General features: G+C 45.8%; 1 protein-coding gene across 2 annotated transcripts in view; it reads left to right on the forward strand.

Moving 5' to 3' along the window:
* TDRD7 (tudor domain containing 7) overlaps positions 1-20742 on the forward strand; it is a 1293444-nt gene that overhangs the window by 293833 nt on the left and 978869 nt on the right. For both annotated transcript variants that reach the window (XM_078676318.1, XM_078676319.1), the window contains exon 4: positions 1235-1451. In XM_078676318.1, the coding sequence (XP_078532444.1) occupies positions 1235-1451 (217 nt within the window). The remainder of the gene's footprint in view (positions 1-1234; positions 1452-20742) is intronic.

Below are 20742 nucleotides of genomic sequence, written 5' to 3' on the forward strand. Positions count from 1 at the left end.
TAAGAGAACACATCACGTGTGAAACAAGTTTTGTAGTGTATATGCTACAATGCTACTGTGGAAAACAATACATTGGCAGTACCACATGTACCCTAAAGAAAAGAATGTTGGAGCATATTCGTGCAATTCAAAATAAAGACTCCACGTATGCCATGGCCAAACATCTAATGACCCATACAAACAAAACATGGAAAGATACTCATTTCTTTGGGTTGACCACGGTAAAACAACACGAACGGGGTGGTAACAGGAAGCAAAATCTAAGAAGAATGGAATCAAGATTGATAATACGCTTCAAAACGAGACAGCCGATGGGATTGAACGAAAATGAGGAACTTTATTTCCATCTCTGAAAAACAAACGTTGCTCTGAGTAAATTGCCAAAAAGGAGATCTGAAACAATAAAACACCTATTTGCCACTATCAAATAACCATTGAAAAGAACAATTTGCTTTCTGAAATCAATGCACATGCACATCTAAGTGTCTGCAGATATGGCAGTGTGAAGGGCACTCAGCCCGAGGAAACAGCATCAGACTGCACAGCCTAACTGATGACCACATGGCCCTAACGAGAATGAACAATGTAATCTCCTGTGCAGTTCACTACACTGCCATGACACCTTTTCCTCGTGCAATAAAGTTGAACATTGGGCACTTAGCCCAAAATTGAAAAGCATGTAAACGTTAAACAATGCAAAAATGTTAAAAATGTAGAAATATAGATAACAATGCATAATGAATGCTAAACTGCATGTCCCATAATGCACCAGGATAAGCATCAAAAGCTATATAATTGTAAGTGAAGTAGGACAACTGTGAACACTGCCGTGAAAAGGAACCATCTGGTTCGAAACGCGTAGGCTTATAACAGTGTCTGAAATAAACCTTTAATTTAATTCTGAAGTGCGGAGTGCTGGTCTTCTGTTCGTGAAAAATATATATATGTATATATATGTGTATATATATATATATATATATATATATGTATATATATATATATGTATATATATATATATATATATATATATATATGTGTATATATATATATATCGCGCACAGAAACGTGAAGTTACACAAGTCTTATAGCTTACATCTTATCTGCGTTCCATGTTCATCTTTTCCTTCAAAACTAGAGAACGTGGATTAATTATACCATCATTCATTATAAATATGGTGCATGCAATTCATAGCTGTTTTGACTAATCACGTGTTTTTTGTTATCTGTTTTGCAGGAAAACCCAAAGCTACGTTGAGACCACCGGGGTTCTCGAATTCGGCCCAAATGGGTTTCCATCGGCCTTTCCAGTTACCGATAGTAAGTAAAGGGACTGTGCAATGGTTTGGAAAACCCGACTTGCGTCTTACGAAGACGTCTGCATTTCCGCCGCCAGGCCCCATCCCATTCAGAGCAACGTGGCTCACGCAGGTGCAAGATCACGCGGCAAACAGGTTAGTTGTGTTCAACGATAGGGTGTGCGAGTGAGTATGCGTGCCTCGGATGTTTGCGTAGTCTAGAATAACAGCGAGCCACAGCGAGTGAAATTGGATGGGGACGCCGTCAGCCACTTCTAATAGCGGGTAAATGGAGGTTCACCTGTACAGAATTGCGTGCCAGCAATAGAAGGATGCCCTCTGCTGGAAATCTAGGCTAGTTGTATGGTTTGCACCGTACATCTGTATATAACCTGCACTGTGCTCAGCCCCCTTCTGTGCCATTATACTGCAACTTATGAGTAGACACATTGGTTCTGGGCAACCAAAAAAGACATATTTGAATATAAAGATTGCTATAGAGCTGTTTAGAATAATTTACTATTTAGATAACATGTTGATTAAATGTTGGACAGAATGTTAAAATATTTCTGAAGTGTCCTTTACCTGTATTGCTCACCTAGAAGCGTTGAGTTGCGCATACGTCCATTACAAACATTCCCCTAAGGATGATGTAAAATCATGGTACGAGTCGGGGGTACACGCGGGTGGATGGCTTCCACCCACTAATTTCACTGGATGGACACCGTCCACCCTGCCAAGAAGTTGGGCCCCACTGAAAAATATGCTAAATTCGTCCCAGTGTAATTAGCAAACACCAGGACACATTCTGCAGCGCCTGCACATTGTCTGTTTTTGATCTCCAACAACGTGCAGGCGGGGAGGGGACTTTCTCACTTCAGACTCCTGCTGGCCGAATCTGAGGGGTCACCAGGCCTCCTTTTGTTGGAGTCTCTTGGCTGGGAGCAGTCAGGAGCCTCACACCTGATGCAAATGCAGCAGAGGGGAAACAAAGGCTCACACCTTGTTAGCACTTCACACATACTTAAGAGAGGCAGCTTTTCACTTTGTTCAGTCCCTGTTTAGGAGATATGCATGCACTGTAAGAATGTCAGAGGTGTTGCTCTTTCCCTGTATTTACACAAAATAAATGTAATTTATATAGTGCTTACTACCCCTGAGGAGGGTTGAAATTAAGTACCACTATTTTTTCTTTTAATGCACTATGGGTAGAGGAAGTTTACACAGACAAATGCAACATTGTTTTATGTGTTGCTTACAAAAGTGTGAATCTTCTGCCTAAATCAGAAGGTTTTTCCTATATACTCTAAATATGCTCCAATGTACTCATGATAGACACATTAAACATGTATGTGAGGGCTTAAGATCTTATGTCACTTATGATGTCATGTGCCATGATGTCACTTGCATTCTGATTAACTAGTTTAGTCCCCCGCTTCTTTTTTTAGGACTTGTGCCCTGTGTAAAATGAACATTTAAAATCTCCTAAAGGTTGGAATGACTCCATTGTTTGTGTTTGCTGGCTTTTTATAGTTGAAGTATTGGCACTAGTGTCAGTGGTCACTAATCAATATACGGCTATAAAGGACTGTTGTAGGGGATGGGCTGTAGAATCGCTTGGCAATTGGTTGAGAGGGATAAGAAAGCATCCTGGCCCAAGTGCAGATCTCACATCTTTATTATTATCTGTTTTGATTAGTAAAACACTGTGTTTGTACAGAGAGCACTTACATTATTGCATGAACTTGACTGTAAATGGCAGTAGAGTTTAACTTGTATGAAGAAAGGAACATAAAATAAGCTTACACAGACACCAAATTGTTATCACATTGAAATCACTTATATGTGTAAGTTTGCATGACCGTGTGACTGAGTAGTAGCAGTGAAAATAATTGAAATAACGGTTGCACATTTTTTTTCAGGTTGGGAAAGATTTGTATTTTGTCAAAGAAGTGGAGACTGAGGACAGTACGTGTGCTTTTCTCGTTATGCTAGTGCATAACTGCATTTTTTGTTGTGTTCGTGTGTTAAACATTTTTGGTTCTGTAAATGTGGACACCTTCCCTGTGCTTTAAATGCAGATGCAATTTCTAATATTGAGCACTGAGTGATATGCTACTTAATGAATACGTGAAATTATTTTTAGCCGTTTAATGCTGGAAATTGTTTGACATGCTTCAAGTAAAGGTCAAGTGACTACATCGTGGGTGGGAACTAAGATGACAATAGTACCTCACCTTGGTAATTTCATGTCCTTTTTAAGTTTTGCATAGTAGGAACTGTTACATCTTTGAACCACAAATCCCATTAAGTATTTGTTAGGAAATATCACACATCTTTGAACCACAAATCTCCTTAAGTGTTTGTTAGGAAATATCACCTTATTTAGTATATTTTATTTTCCTTAACCAAACAATAATGACCATGCCTTACTCCAATATTTGCATGCTTGAATTATTCCCCGTCATCGAGGAGGGCGGTCCGGGTACCATAGAATAGAATTGTAACAATAGACATTGGACACAGAGGCCGTAGACATTTTTGTTTAGTAACATATGAGTCATTATTTAAAAAAGGACTGAACTGAAATGACCAAATTGGGTGACACCACCATGTAGCAGCACCTTCTTGAGTAAATCTGCTTTTCCTCAGATTTTCTACCGCACGTCATGCTATGGAGTCCCCACTAAGCTCTGCTTCGTTTTTTCATCACAACTCTTAAAAATATTTTTCTCTTTTAATTATGAACAGATATACTTAAGAACTCTGTGTATGTGTTCTAAGGTGAAGCAAAATGGTGCCCATTATGTCAGACACACCTAAAACGGGCTCTTGAGAGCCTGTGGCACTTGCAGGAATAGGAGACTGCATATCAACTACCCTCATCAGGACTCTACATAATATCGTTATTCGGACCACAGAACCAAGGACTGCAAGGTATGTTACACATTTTCTACCTAGACGTTAAAAGACCGTGAAGAGCAACTACTTTTGGGAAATTCCCGTATCTGATGAGTTAAGTGACACATCTTCAAGATAATCTGCCAAAACGCCTCTCAAGAGACCTTTAGATGGCCCTGTAGGTCATTAGTCTCATGAACCACCACAAAAGGTGTCCAGAAAGACCTCTGACTGATCTCGTAGCCACGGTATTTCTTCCAGGTCGCCTCACAAAAGCGTACTACTACCATTACGACAGGAGAAGAAAAAGTCAAGTTCCTCCTCAAAAGCCCTTCAAAAAACTACGTTGGAGCCTCCGACATCCCCACCTAAAGTGAAACATGCTTTCAAAAAGCCCTCTTTTGCTTCTCCATCTGATGGCTCTGCGACGACATCTCGGTCAACGAAAAAATCCTCACCCACCATATCTAGGATGAGCAGTGTCTACAGCACCTACCATCAATACTATCTTAGGGTCCACGGCAGCAGTCTCCTCTACAAGCAAATCTTGGGCATCATCAATGGTCAAAATCAGCCACTCGTCAACAATTTAGTAGAAAACAAAGCTTTCGTGTAAGATTCTCTCATCTACAACCGCTCCACCGCTGTTTCTGTCGACAGAGGGCTCCTTGTTGACAACCCCTATCATGTCGATGGTGAATACTTAATTAACAATAGGGAATCCTCCACAACTCAGACCTATTTTAAAACAAAAGATGAGCCAAAAAAGGTTAACACCATGACATACACCCCTAAGTTAAGTGCAATCATTGCTACCTTCTGATCTTCTTGATGGTGACGAATCTGAAGAGGACAGTCTCCTTAAGGCAGCACATAGCCCTTCAGAACTTCATGTTAAATACAAAGAAGATTCAAATGAACAGGACTATTGCAAACATGAGCATTATTGTCCTCAGCTACATTAACACCCTCCACAATACCAACAAGAAATGGTATGTCTTCCATCACATCTGGTATAGGATTTGCAATTTATTCTGGCAGATTACAAGAAAAGATTTCCGCCAGCTTCTGCTCCTGGTCACCAGTCTCCTTCTCTACCAATTTCAGTGCCTCTTCAGCCACCAACTTCTCTTCCGGCACAACGATCTCCTCCATTTATATGTCATTTGTCAAATCATCTGCCACTGCACAAGCCCTCCTCATCTGATGTACTTCTAGTTGCAGATTCCTTACCTTTGAATTTCCCAGGAATGAGGCTGGATCCGGAAACTTTTGCTCGAGCAATCCCCCTTGCGCGTGCCGTCTGGTGGCTCCATTCGGCTCCCTGTGACGCCAGCTATGACGTCGTGGTCACTTATATTCAGTGCCATACTGGAGTGCAGACGTCAGTTCTTTTATTTCCGCCCCAGTTAAGCACCGATTCGGAATAAGCTACCCCTGTCGCTTTTTGACTGGCCTTTTTTCGACTTTATTAGAGTTTGGAATTCTTTTCCGTCCTGTGCGAGGATGTCCTTGAGGAAGACAGGTGTTTTTTTGTGTGTGAAGTTTGATATAGCACAAACTAGACCAGAAGGTATCGGAGCGCTCAAGCCATGCAGTACCTGTCACAGCCTGATATCTGTAACCAGCCGCCACCTCATCTGTCTCTGGTGTCTTGCGTGCTACCACAAATCAGTTGTTCTTGGACTGTCGGACTACGGCTCTGCAGGCCTTGTGGGAGTGAGCTTAAGATGCTCCTTGTGCCCGGCAGTCCTCACCATCCTGCAAGACTTCGTGGAGGTCCTGGTCCCGATTGAAGAGGTTGTTGTGGCAGGACCGCTCCTGCAGCCCCAAGTCCTCTTTGTCCCACTCGAGGTCATCAGGACGAGGTTACAAGAAGAAGTTCAAGCGGACTTCATCTTCACCTTGACTGTCATCTGTCGACGAACGAGGTAAGGAACCCTGACTCTCTAAGTACGGCCATGTGCTGTGTTTTTGAGTCGGGCTGACCCTTCTGATGAGCTCTTGGGCCCAGTGGGGTCGAAAGAGGCCCCATTGGATTAGACGCCATCTGTTCTGGCCAAGCCACCGGTGGGGCCTCGGGGATCCAATCCTGTATCGGGGTGGCGCCAGTCGTGCCAACGCAACCTTCCTCGGCGTCGGACCCGAAGTTTGAGCCTTCGGAGCTGCTGGTGCTCACCAGCAGTTCCAGCCCCATCCTTATCCCCGACGCTGATTCCAACACTGATAGAACCCAGGGGTTCTATGTTGTTGCATGAACATTTTGAAGTTTTAGGCTCAGGAGAAAATGGGGTGGGGGAGGGGGTGTCGACCGATTAGAACACCAGGATGTTTTTTCAGAACAGGTGGACTGGTATGGGGAAGTTGAGGAGCCAGTGGGCTGGACACTTCCCCAGATACTGACATGCTCTATCCGTCAACTGTGGCTATGAAGGAAGGTGCATCTTACGCCATGGTGGGCAAGAGAGCAGCTGAGGTCCTCGGACTAGAGTTGCCCTTTGTGCAGGTCAGGGCTAATTTCCTGACCAAAGTGCTTCATCCTGGGGCTTCCACCTCTGAACCCCTTTTCCCCTTTAATGAGGCACTTACTGATGTCTTTCTAGGCATGTGGTCCAAGCCAAGCACAGTGGCTACTGTGAATAGGACAATTGCATGCCGCCATCGCCCGGCTCCAGGCTAACCAAAGTTCCTCAGCCAACACCCCACTCAAAAAAGCTTGGTGGTGTAGGCTTCTACCTCTCAGGGCGCATCCCCTTCCGCTCAAAATAGAGAATCCAAGAGGCTGGAATCACTTGGAAAGATGTTTTCTTTTCCAGCCTGACATTGCGGTCAATGAATACTGCATGCTTATTGGGCCAGTTCTCCCACTCCCTTTGGGAGACGGTTGTGCAAGTGCTTTCTCAGATAGTTAAGGAAGAGAGAGATGCAGCAAAATTCACCATAAAGTGTGGCCTTGACACCACTGATTCGTTGTGCAGATCGATTTTATCAACAGTGGCCTTCCATTGCCACGCCTGGCTTAGAATAACTGGGTTCTCAGGCGATGTCCAGGCGAACTTCATGGACATGCTGTTTGATGGATCCCGTCTTTTTGGGGAGAAGGCCGACTCTGCCCTAGTACAGTTCAAAGACTCTCAAGCTATGGCTAGATCCAAGGGCCTGCCGTCCACACCACGTCGTCCGTTTAGCTTACGGCCCTTTCGTGGCAACGGAAGGGGGTTCCAGCCACGTCAGCCCTATCTGCAGGAGGAAGTTACGGCCCTCTTGGCCAAGGGGGCCCATCAAGCGCGTTCCTGTGCCAGAAGTAGGGTGTGGTTGCTATTCCCACTACTTTCTGGTTCCCAAGAAGGGCATAGGGGGCCTACGCCCTATCTTGGACCTCAGGAATGTCAACGGCTTCCTCCGGAAGGAGAAGTTCAAGATGCTGACTTTGGCTCAGGTCTTAGCTGCCCTGGACCCAGGAGACTGGATGGTAGCGTTGGACTTGCAGGATGCATACTTCCACATCCCCATCCTGCCGGCGCTACCTGCGGTTCACGGTAGGCCACGAGCACTTTCAGTTTACCGTGCTCCCCTTCGGCCTTACCAGCGCCCCACGGTTGTTCACGAAGGTGATGGCGGTGGTCGCAGGTCATCTGCGCAGGTTAGGGGTTTCAGTCTTCCCCTACCTGTCATATAGCTCCTGTATATCCTTATATCGTGTTAAGTTAGCATAGGTACATTTGAGGTTTAAACGCCATTTTTCTTTCTTGCAACTTCTGCACACGACACTTAATTGTTGACTTAGCTTTCAACCTAGTAGTTTGCCGTGGTTTATGTGAGAATAATATGTTATTGCTCTGATATCAGCTTTGCTTAATAAACTATGTCTGCACGAAGAGTGCTGAAGTTTCAGGAACAACACGATATGGAATTGTTATGAGGTCTGATCTCCACGCCTTCATAGTTATAACACAAGTGCAGCCTTTGCCAACTCTGGCTTCAGGCGGGATTGATATTGCTTTGCACGAGGCACATAGAACACACTTGATGCGGTGCACATGCAGAGAGAGCTGGTGTATGCTGATGTGATTCCTTCATGCTAGGACACTAAGGTATGGGCCCGCCCTAAAACAACCCAAAGAGACCTTCTTAGCTAATAATATAATATATGTGTTAGGGAGGGTGAGATATAAGTGTTGTTAACTCTTATTCATTACAGCATGTTAACATGCTGTCACCATTCGCTTTTTATGTCTTAGTAACTATGCTGATAATTTTGATACTGATAATAAGTATACTTGTATTATCTAAGATACTGCGCCTGAGAAGACGGCATTAGTAAATAAACATTTCAAATGCACATGTGTCTTCTTTACTCCATGTTCTGGTTTGTAATGATAATATAACAAAAGAGTGTTCATGAGTTCCACGTACCCTGAGGTACTGTAAGTTCATGTTCTGGTTTGTCTAAACATTGGGAGTTTGATATGTCCAATGAGACACTGTAGCTAGCTCGGTAAGGGGTGAGTTGGTTGCTAAGGTAAGTTTTGGGACACCCTAATTTGCAGAGGTTCCACTCCTCTGTGCACAGTTCTGTGTGAGAACAGAAACCCTGCGACATGGCGCCCAACGGTTTCGGTGGTCTTATATCATGACACTCGAGTAGTTTATCGTTCATACCTTAACCCCTTCACCTCCGTTTCCGGAAAGCGGGGTGTCGGTGAAACCTACCTATTTTTTGGAATAGGTTTTATTCAAGCTTGATATTTCTTAAACGGTTTCTTTGAATTACTACCCAGTTGTGCTACAAAGTATTCTTTGTGTTTTCTTGTTTCCAGTGTTGTCATGGCGGCGGTGGCTATTGCGCAGCATAGTCGCGTAGCGGTACGCAACCATCTTCAGACGTACCAGGTCCCAGTAGATGGGATGGCTGTGATTTTCGTGGTATGTGCAGATCCGGCGTTTCCTTACGAGTTGTTTTACTCTTGGGTTACGTTTCCGGCTGTGGACGCTAATTCTGGTTTGTTCCACTCCTACACCGCCTCGGATGTCCCGGCTGAGTATACGCCGTACAGGGCATTGGAAATACCTATTGATCATTGGCAGCATCGAGTTTGGTTTGATGGCGCCCTCCCCCACTCTTTGTCCGCAGCGAGGTTAGGTCCACTCTCAATTCCAGGTACAAATTGGCCTGCGTTGGGTGGCTTTACCCCGCACCCGAATCACGGCGCTTGTACCCTGCAGGAAATTCGTAGGCTGCATGTTGTTTCCATTTCCGTGATTCGTGCATTAGTGCAATACATCGGTCGCCACCTGCCTGGTGGTCCCCAGGTGGGTGCGGCCGTTCCCATCGATCGAGGCGGGATGCGTCTCAATCCGGTGATGGTTAATTCGGTTTTTGGTGCTCGTCCGGTTGACAACGATGACTTCCCGTTCTGGCTAGCAGAGAAGTTTGATCAACTGGAGGCGGTTTTTCCGAATTCTACTCCTGCTGATAAACATAGAATGTTAACGATTACTCTACCGAAGGATTTAACTCCTGAACTTGTTGACTGTGAAAGCTGGGGAAAAACATTTGCGGCAGTTTATACAAGGTGCTTCGGCACCCCGTCTATGACTGCCCTGCCTGACATCATTAGACGTGTTCAGAATGATCACGGTCCAGAGGCAGCGGTTGAATTGGGTATGCGCCTGTGTGGTTCTTTTGAGATTGTATGTGATCTCATTCTCTCCAATGTTAAAGGAGATGCAGTTAACTTTCAGGTGTCGAATGCTTTGGCTGCTCTGCCCGATGCCGACAAACCCCGCCGGTTAGCAAAGATTGTGGTGGCCGCTTATAAGACAATTGGCCGCACAAGTAGAGGTCTGAAATATTTTCCAGTAAAGGAGAAAAAACAACCTCAGGGACAATCTGCAGTGACAGATGTCCAGCCCAAGTCCAAAAAACAAAATTGGCCTAAGAAACAGACACAGGGGAAGCAGAATACACAGACTCAGGATTCTTTTCCTGCTGTACAAGCACCTGCGCCGACAGAAAAAGTTTATGATTTGCGCGATCGCGCGATGATTAAATCACCTGATCGATTTCAGGGTTCTGATCAACGCTCTCCTCGTTCCTTTCAGGAAACATCGGTCCCGAAGACCACTGGTGGAGGGGGTGGACGTGGACGTGGTGGCCAACAAGGACGTGGTCAGTCCCGCCAGACGGACGGCGCAGTGAAGCAGGAGGATTCTACGCCTAAGCGTCCGCAGTTTGCGAAAAAGAAAGTCGCAGCCTTAACAGCGCATAGATATGCCACAGATAGTGAGAACGCGGCTTCGGAATCTGACGTGGGCTCTGACCTTGCTGGACAGCGCGGCGGAGATTACCATAGTCAGAGAGGCGCTCCGTCCGCTACTGAAGGTGACAGCGACTGAAGTGTTTGTTGTCATAGAAACAGCCGATACGAGATTAGCTCCCCCTGAAAGACTTTTTGAAATTGTCCTGTTAATTGAAGGTGACATACAGCGTACTGTCAGAGGGGTATTTTGGGAGAACCTTTCGTCTACGTACGACATTTTGCTTTCCGAGGCTGACTGGCCCCCACCTTTTGTGCTCGCAGCGCCTCGAGGGGAGGAGGTAATCCTTCCCAGTTTCGCGCACACTGTCTCGACTGAGCATGCGCAGCATTTTGCAGAAGAGTGGGCTCGGGCTCTTGCACCGGCTCTCTACCGCAACCAATGTGGTTGGGACAAATTGTCCCCGTGCCACGAAATTCCTTTGCGGTCTGAGCCACAGCCTCAGCCTCAATATCCCATACGGCGTGAAGCTAAAGCTGCCGTCGCAGAAATCCTTGAACAATTGGAATATCAGGGAGTTATTGAAACGTGTGTGTCACCGATGAATAATCCCCTTTTTACTGTGACCAAACCTGACGGATCATATCGTTTGGTATTGGATTACCGGCATTTGAACTCGCATTGCCGTAACTGTGCAGTACAGAATACTCACGGCTCTGCGTTAGTGGATAGTCTAGTGCGTAAGCGTTTCAAGACAACGCTTGACATTTCCAATGGTTTTTATGCCCACAGACTGGATGGCTTTAGCTCCCAATGGACAAGTTTTACGTCCGCTGGTGTGCAAAAATGCTTCCGGCGACTCCCTATGGGCTACAAAAATAGTCCTGGAGTCTTCACCTCCAGAATAGTCACTCTATTGGAGGGTATCGATCCAGATGCATGTTCTTATGTGGATGACATTTATCTCACAGACGACGAAATTTGGATGCATCTGTGTCGAGTGAATTCCATCATTTGTACCTTTGCTGATATGGGTTACAAATTTAATTTTGCAAAATCGCACATTGCAGAACACACGGTGTTGTTCCTCGGCTATGAGCTGAACAATGAAGGTAGAGGTTTGGCTCCTCACTTCTTGGAGAAGTGCGCACAATTGCGCGCTCCTACAACACTGAAAAAATTACAGTCTTTGCTGGGCTTTTTGAATTTCGGCAGAACTTACATTCCGGAATATGCCCAGCGTATCAAGCCTTTGTATGCTTTGATACAACCAACTTTCTCAAAATCATGCTGGCCGCCTGAGCATTCAGCCATTTTGCAATCCTTGCAGGCTGATCTGCTCGCTTCTAAATATTTACTGACTCGTGATAACCACACCAACCTGGTAATAAGAATAATTCCTGGGACGGTGGGTTTCACATACCTCACTTTTAATGAAGGTGACACAGTACCTATTGCTTACAAGTCACACTTGTACACTTCGGCTGAGTTGCGGTTTCCCACAGTGGAAAAGGTTTTAACTGCTGTACAGATGGCGATTCTTAAGGAACGAGCACTGTCGCAGGGGAAACGCATGTTAGTGGTAACACCCTGTCCTCATTTGGAGGCAGTCACGAAAGCCAGTGTACCAAATTCGAAAGCTTTGCACCCTCGGTGGATTCAGTGGGCTGCGTCATTGTCATCCACGGATGTCATGTTTATTTTTGACGCCTCCTTACGGTCGCAAGAGTACTTGCAGTATGAATTCGTTCATCCTGCTCCTCTGGCTATGCGACCTTTGGAGGACTTCCATTGCATCATTTACACTGATGGGTCGGCGCAGGTTGCGCATGGCTCTAAACTTGCCTACGTTTCCGCATGCGCCATTGTGGTCGGTGCTATGTTGAATGATGAGTTCATTTCCAGGGAAGTGCACACGATGCCCCTGGGCGATTGCACCGCACAATTGGCAGAGCTTCGTGCTCTATTACTTGCGTTAGAGTACGCGGATCCAAGTGTTACTACTCTGATTGTCAGTGATTCTTACTACTGTGTCCAGTCTTACAATGAAAACTTGTTCTTTTGGATTCAAAATGATTTTCATGATTCAAAGGGTAGCACAATAAAACATAAAATGATCTGGGTTCGAGTGGCAGAGCTTAAGGCTAAGTTGCCACTCGTTTTTGTTATTCATACTCTCGGTCATCAGCGCGTAGGAGTTCACGCTGTTGGCAACTCGCTTGCTGATGAAGCAGCGAAATCAGCAGTATCTACATACTTAGTTGCAGCGGTTACTAGGTCTAAAACCAAGGTTGATAGCGACATCTTGGCAGCGATTGCTGCCTCTGAGAAGGGAAGTAAACATCCTGCGGGATTCCCTTCGAAGTATAAATACCACTTAAGTCCCGAAAAGGTTCCTTTTGTGACAATTCCTGATGTTGGGGAACGGCTGGTTCCCAACTCGGATCGCAGAGCAGACTTGATTACAGCGGCTCATGAAGGTGTGGCGTCTGCGCATGCGGGCGTCTCGGCCACTGTAACTCAATTACAACAACGTTTCTGGTGGCGGGGACTGTACAAACAGACACGTGATTATGTCCTTCTTTGTGACATATGCCAGCAGATTAAACCTTCAACTGCTACGCGTCCGCCACAGACTCAGTTGTACATTTCTAATAAACCGCTAGGCTGTGTTTATTTAGATCACTGCGGTCCTTTTTCATCTGATACTGCGTATAAGTACATCTTAGTAGCAGTTGACTCATGCACACGCTTTGTGTGGGTATGGCCACATCGCAGCGCTGATTCACGGACTGTCATTAGAGATTTGCGTATCTTTATAGGGATTTTTGCCTGTGGTACCTTCCATTCGATCAGGGTCCGGCTTTCGCCTCTAAGGCGTATAAGGATGCCATGACTTCAATGGGGGTCCAAGTCAAGTTTTCGTCACCCTACAGACCTGAGGGTAATAGTGTAGTAGAACGAATGAACCGTGATTTAAAGCAATCTTTGACAGCCCGAGTTATAGGCACTGGCAGAAACTGGCTGGCTCATCTCTATGGCGTGCTGCGTGCTCTTAATAATCTCCCTAGAAGGTCTCTGGGTGGGCGGACCCCATACGAAATGCTCTTTGGCATCAAGATGTACGTCCCTGACCTTGACGGTCTAGACTCAGTGGTTCGCGCCACTTCCTTTGACGCAGATGAACATTGCAATGTTTTACAGAATCTACAAAAGACCAGAGACAGTCTTGCAAAGGAACATTTGCCCTCCACATCGGATGATGCGTTGCAGATCCCGGTAGTTGGCTGGCTACCCCAGGTTGGAGAACTGGTTCGAGAGAAGATCGACAACAAGAAAGAGTTTGGTCCCTCCTATCGAGCTCCAGTCCCAGTGCTTGGAGTGAAGGGCACAAGAACAGTCATATTACCGCCACTTCCAGGTCGTAAGGAAAACAGGTTTATTTCTATTGACAATGTCAAGATACACAGAGTGGCCGATTCTTCTTAGCATGACACCAGCTGTTTCCTGTCCTTCCATTGTGAGAAATTCAATTATGCCCACTGCTTCTAATATTGAACCTGAAGTGGCCATCGAATTACCTGCTGTTTCCAGTCCTTTATTGAATAATTTACCGGGAACTAACATTGATGAGACAGACTATGCCTATCCCACTGATTTGTCCATACCTGACCTGCAAGCACGTTTAGCCACAGAATCCAGATTTTCTTTTGACTCTGTTTCTCTTACCTCAAAGGAACCCTCTCGTGTTGCAGTTTATGCAAGCCTGTTTAAAAAACATTTTTTGATACCACCTTGGACTTACATTTGGCTAGTCCTTGTTTCGATTTACCTTTTTATGTCAGTTGGTTTTGTGTTTTATTTTTTTCGAATCATCAATGGACATTATGTCGAGGAAAGAACATGCATTACTCATTTAAATGGAACTTTGGCCCCACTTTCCTCTTCACATTCTACACACAGATTAAAAAGAGACTTGACTTTGGTTAACATCACAGCATGGCCTGTCCTGGATGGAATCGTGTGGGATGCAGTTCGGTTTCAGATTCATGGCCCAACGGAAGTCGTTAATGTTCCTAATGTACTTAGAGTGAATATGGGGGATGTGGTGAAACAAAACATTCGTTCTGATGATTGGGATGTTAATGCTGTGGAAAGTTTGTTTTCTGATTTGAAATACTATGCTGCTTTTGATGCTGAGGATTTATATTTAGAATCTAATTATGGTGAATTGTTCTGTTACCAACATTATGGCAATCACTTCTTACACAAAACGTCATCCCGAAGGGAAACTGTTAATTTCACTCAGTGGGAACATTGCCCAGCACCTAAACAAGGGAGTTCAGAAACATTTCTGAAAAAGTATACTTATTTCGCTGACTTTAACCAGTCCAATCCCGAGTCCTTTTATTTTAAATTTCACAAACAGCCACTGTCCAAGGTTAGACTTACCGATACTAAATTATTGTATTCAAAGGCCTTTTTAGATCAATTGGTTACTGGAGGCTATGAGCTATGGAAGGAAACAATAGACCTTAAATCGGTTTGGGGTTCAAGGGCCTGGCAGGTACAAGGCACTGAGGCTTTGCACCGTGCATGTCTCATCCCGAATCATATGTTGTTTTTGAATGAAACAATTTCCCAGACCACATGCTTTGGATTGGCTACTTCTAAAAGATTGAACACTCCTTCTTTCCCGGAGTTGGAGGAATATGAGGGTTGGAGTAATTTTACTCAATTGTCCATTAAAGATTTACAGGCTCTGCTTCTTAATTCTTCCTTTAACATTTCCAGTATGAATCCTAAGGGTTGGCTGCTTTGGCACCGTAGTGCTGATTCTTGCCAAAGAAGATTTTTAAATATGACTGACGGTTTTAAGACTGTTAGATCTGATCCCCGGTTTGACTTGAGTCATACTGTTACCTCTTACTCTGTAGGCAAGTTGTGTCAAGCTTGGCTGAAACATTCAACTTTACCTGCGGTTAAGTATCACCTTTCCAAACTGAATGCAGACGTGGATTTGAATGATTTCATTAAAGGCCCAGCTAGTGGCAGGTCGAAAAGGTGGTTATATGGGGTTTACAATGAAATTTGGAAACTGTCACAGATTGAGGCTGCTACACGCCTTAGGGCTATTGATCAGGCGAATCTTGAGAAAGTGCGTGCAGTTGTTGACAATAGCATTAACGTGCTTTCCTCTAGAATTTACACATTGGATAATATTGTGTCGTCTGTTGTTGATATTGTGCATGATGAAGTGTCAGTATTATACCATGGTCAAAATCAATTACGGTCAATAATGCAGTTTGCATGGACCCTTCAAACTCTGAAAATGGGTAAAGTTCCCTGGGGATACATGAACGTTTCTTCTTTATTTGCACCGTTTAATTTGACTGACAAACAACGCTTGCTTTCAATGCGTGATGCTTCCTTTTCTATGTTACATATTGAAAGGTTGGAATCTTTACCTTTTTCTGTGGCAGAAGCCACTGCTGCGACGTGGCTTATCCACGGTTTAATAACGCTGCCTTTTGCTTTATATAAGTTTTTTAATTGTATGAAATATGTGCCCATAGGTCGTTATGAGCCTTTAGGTAGCGGTTTTCTTCATGAAGTCTGGTCACTCCCATACACATACAGATGTTTCAAGGATGAACAGGAGGTTTATCTAACAGGGGAGGAGTGTACTGAGACGCCAGATCATTCTTTAATGTGTCGACACATACAGTTACACGGTTCATGCAATAAGGACAGGCCGAATATGGCTTGCGTTTTACAGGGCACGCCTGTTCCTGCTATCATCCCCACGTTTAAATTATTAGGGAATGGAAGTTATTTAATGCTCAATAATGAAGACTGTTGTGGGTTAATTAAAGGTATCCCTTTCATAGTTACAGTAAGTGAGCGGGTTATTTGCTGTAGAAATGTGCTTTACCCTCCCACACATGAACATAGAGTTTCTTCCATCTGGCCAAGAATACCAACCTTGGGAGCAGAATTCAGCGGCATGGCAAGAATAAGAGCTCTTTTGTCCCAGAAAGAGGTGGCCTTGAGCTCGGCCCGTGAAACTTTCGTGCTTCACATTGCTAACACACGTACAGAAGTTCAGGCTCTATTAAATACTGATTTGCCTTTGCATTTCGGAGCAATGGTTCGTACTATCTTTAACGCATCCTCCACAAAGGGCCTATCACATTTTTTTAAAGTTGTTAGCAGTGGTCTCGTGACTTCCTTTGAGAAAATTTTTGGAGTCATCCCTGCTTTCTTCCATTCAATCTTTTCATCCTTGTTTGGAGGGTTCCCGTTTTTACTTGCACTAGCGGCTGGCGCTCTGGTGGTTTTCTGTCTTTTTAAATATGGATGCCCATCCTGTGCAAGACCACGCGCAACTGCTGCTGACGCGGTTCCGCAATCGCATGCTTGAATATTATGGCACACTGCCGTTGGCGACTTTGAGCACGGCATTTGGATTATCTTTTCGATTCTCCTATTTCACCTGTGTCCAACCTGTTTTTCACTGCCTGACCTGTGATTTCCAGTGGGCCATTGATTTGTGTCTCTGCGGACCGGTTTCTCCTGACGTCGATTTTAATCAACTGATGAGTCCTATCATTGCTCACGAGTTGGTTTGTTCTGACGAGAGGATTATGGCCTTAGCAGTGGCGCATGGACTAATTGGTCCCTGGGATGTGTTGTCGGCAGCACGGAATTTCTTGGAACTGAGTTTTCTTGAAAACCCACCGAGCTGTCCTCTGATGGTTATAGAGGATCCGGTGCTGGAAGAACACGTATGTTCCTTTCATCTTTTAAATTGGATGGCTGCACTGTTTTCGGATGAGGACAGTGACTTCCTATTGGAGGCTGTTGCTACTTACTTTTCATATACAGTTTTGTCATAGACACTGCTTCGGATTGACGTGCTGATTAATAGCATTTCATTGATTTTATTGACTTATTTGTCAAGAACTTTTTGTTTTCGTTTGCCTATTGGCTTGAGCCACGTTATATTTTTGGGCTATTTTTTAGCATTACTTTTTAAAGTTTGGTTTCGACTCATGCTCGTTTACTGTTGAGTTCTGCTCTCATGTGATGGCACTTCTGTTATCATATTTAGTCCGTTCTCGGATCATGGGGGGGTGTCATATAGCTCCTGTATATCCTTATATCGTGTTAAGTTAGCATAGGTACATTTGAGGTTTAAACGCCATTTTTCTTTCTTGCAACTTCTGCACACGACACTTAATTGTTGACTTAGCTTTCAACCTAGTAGTTTGCCGTGGTTTATGTGAGAATAATATGTTATTGCTCTGATATCAGCTTTGCTTAATAAACTATGTCTGCACGAAGAGTGCTGAAGTTTCAGGAACAACACGATATGGAATTGTTATGAGGTCTGATCTCCACGCCTTCATAGTCATAACACAAGTGCAGCCTTTGCCAACTCTGGCTTCAGGCGGGATTGATATTGCTTTGCACGAGGCACATAGAACACACTTGATGCGGTGCACATGCAGAGAGAGCTGGTGTATGCTGATGTGATTCCTTCATGCTAGGACACTAAGGTATGGGCCCGCCCTAAAACAACCCAAAGAGACCTTCTTAGCTAATAATATAATATATGTGTTAGGGAGGGTGAGATATAAGTGTTGTTAACTCTTATTCATTACAGCATGTTAACATGCTGTCACCATTCGCTTTTTATGTCTTAGTAACTATGCTGATAATTTTGATACTGATAATAAGTATACTTGTATTATCTAAGATACTGCGCCTGAGAAGATGGCATTAGTAAATAAACATTTCAAATGCACATGTGTCTTCTTTACTCCATGTTCTGGTTTGTAATGATAATATAACAAAAGAGTGTTCATGAGTTCCACGTACCCTGAGGTACTGTAAGTTCATGTTCTGGTTTGTCTAAACATTGGGAGTTTGATATGTCCAATGAGACACTGTAGCTAGCTCGGTAAGGGGTGAGTTGGTTGCTAAGGTAAGTTTTGGGACACCCTAATTTGCCGAGGTTCCACTCCTCTGTGCACAGTTCTGTGTGAGAACAGAAACCCTGCGACACCTCGACGACTGGTTTTTGAAGGCGGGTTCGCCCCAAACAGTCGTCAGCCACCTCCAGACTACGGCCGACCTCCTGCACCAGCTGGGGTTCTCCATCAATGTGCCGAAGTCGCACCTGTGCCACTCGGGGCAGTTTCGGGTTTATCCTCCTGAACACCGGGTTCGGGATATTCAGGCTCTGATTCCGATCTTTCAGCCTTTATCCTGAGTCTCTGCCAGGTTGACGCTGCGGCTTCTGGGGCTGATGGCCTCCTGCATCCTTCTGGTGCATCACGCCAGGTGGCGGATGCGGGCTCTGCAGTGGGACCTGAAGTTTCAGTGGGCCCAGCATCAGGGCAACTTGTCCGACCATGTCTTGATCTCAGGGGGCACTGCAAGACCGTTGCAGTGGTGGCTCACGGACAGCGATTGGGTCAGCGGCAGATCCCTTTCCCTACCCCAACCGGAGCACGTAGTTGTGACGGACGCGTCCCCCCAGGGCTGGGGGGGCCACATGGGAGAGGCGGAGATCAGACCCTCTGGTCTCCGGCGGAGTCCCGGCTCCACATCAACCTACTGGAGCTGCGGGCGAACCGGCTTGCATTGAAGGCATTTCTCCCTCTGTACGGGGGAGTGTAGTGCAGGTGTTCACGGACAACACCACCGCCATGTGGTAGTGAAACAAACAGGGCGGGGTGGGGTCGTGAACCCTTTGCCAGGAGGCTCTGCGCCTCTGGCAGTGGCTAGAACATCAGGGCGTCACACTAGTGGTTCAACACCTGGCAGGTTCCTTGAACGCCAGGGCAAACAAACTCAGCCGTCGGTGCATGATGGATCACGAATGGCGTCTGAACTCGGACGTGGCGCAAGGCCTCTTTCAGCAGTGGGGAGAGCCTTGGTTAGATCTATTCGCCACATAAGAGAACGCGCAATGTCATCAGTTATGCGCGTTGGAATTTCCAAGGCGGCACTCGCTCGGCAACGCTTTTCGTCGCAAGTGGGGCTGCAGTCTGTTGTACGCCTTTCCGCCTATACCACTTCTGCTCAGAGTGCTGAAGATGATCAGGCGCGACCGGGCCCAAGTTATCCTTGTGGCTCCGGACTGGGCACGAAGATACTGGTATCCCGAGCTACTCAGCATGTCAGTCGATCCTCCGATTCGTCTGCCTCTTCAGGAGGACCTTCTGTCGCAGCAGGGGATGGTCCTCCACCCGAACCTGTCCAGCCTCCACCTCCATGCGTGGAGATTGAGCGGCGACAGTTGAGGCCATTTGACTTGCCTCCTGAAGTCTGTGATGTGATTCTGGCAGCCAGGCGTCCCTCCACAAAAACGGTATACGCCTGAAGGTGGAACAGATTTGTGGCATGGTGCACAGCAAAGGCTGTGGATCCACTCTCTGCCCTCTTTCTGAGGTTCTCCTCTTTCTTCTCTCTCTTGCCCAGCAGGGCTCTGCTCTGGGCACTATCAAGGGCTACCTTTCAGCCATTTCCGCCTTATTAAGGCTCCCTGATCAGCCCTCTTTGTTCAAGTTCCCGGCTGTAAATAGGTTTTTGAAGGGCATCACTCATATGTACCCTCCTGTTCCTTTCGTGATGCCTCAGCGGGACTTGAACCTTGTTCTAACCTTTATGATGTGCGCTCCCTTCAAGCCACTTCATAACTGACCTCTTTGTCTTCTTACCCTTAAGACTGCATTCCTGGTTGCCATCACCTCTGCCAGGAGAGTGAGTGAGCTCGAGGCTGTTTCTTCCAAATCTCCTTTCCTTTCTGTCCATCCGGACAAGGTTGTGTTGCATACACGTCCCTCTTTCCTGCCCAAGGTAGTCACAGCCTTCCACATTGGGCAGTCTATCACCTTGCCCACCTTCTTTCCGCCTCCTCATCCCTGGAAAGAGGAAGAGAGGCTCCACCGTCTGGACCCAAAACGTGCGCTCTCCTTCTACCTTGATCACACACATCAGTTACGGGTGGATGACCAACTCTTTGTTGGTTACGTGGGCGCGAAGAAGGGACGGGCGGTGCGCAAACGGACCATCTCTCGGTGGGTCATGTTGTGCATCAAGGCATGCTACTCCTTGGCTAAAAAGGAGCCTCCTGTTGGGCTGCGGGCCCATTCCTCTCGGGCCACTGCGGCTACTACTGCCCTGGGCCGGGGAGTCCCCTTGCAGGACATCTGTCAGGCAGCTACGTGGTCCTTGCTGCACACGTTCGCTAGACACTACTGCCTGGACAGCC

The sequence above is a fragment of the Lissotriton helveticus genome, chromosome 2_1 (genome assembly GCF_964261635.1).
Source record: "Lissotriton helveticus chromosome 2_1, aLisHel1.1, whole genome shotgun sequence".
NCBI classification, from domain to species: domain Eukaryota; kingdom Metazoa; phylum Chordata; class Amphibia; order Caudata; family Salamandridae; genus Lissotriton; species Lissotriton helveticus.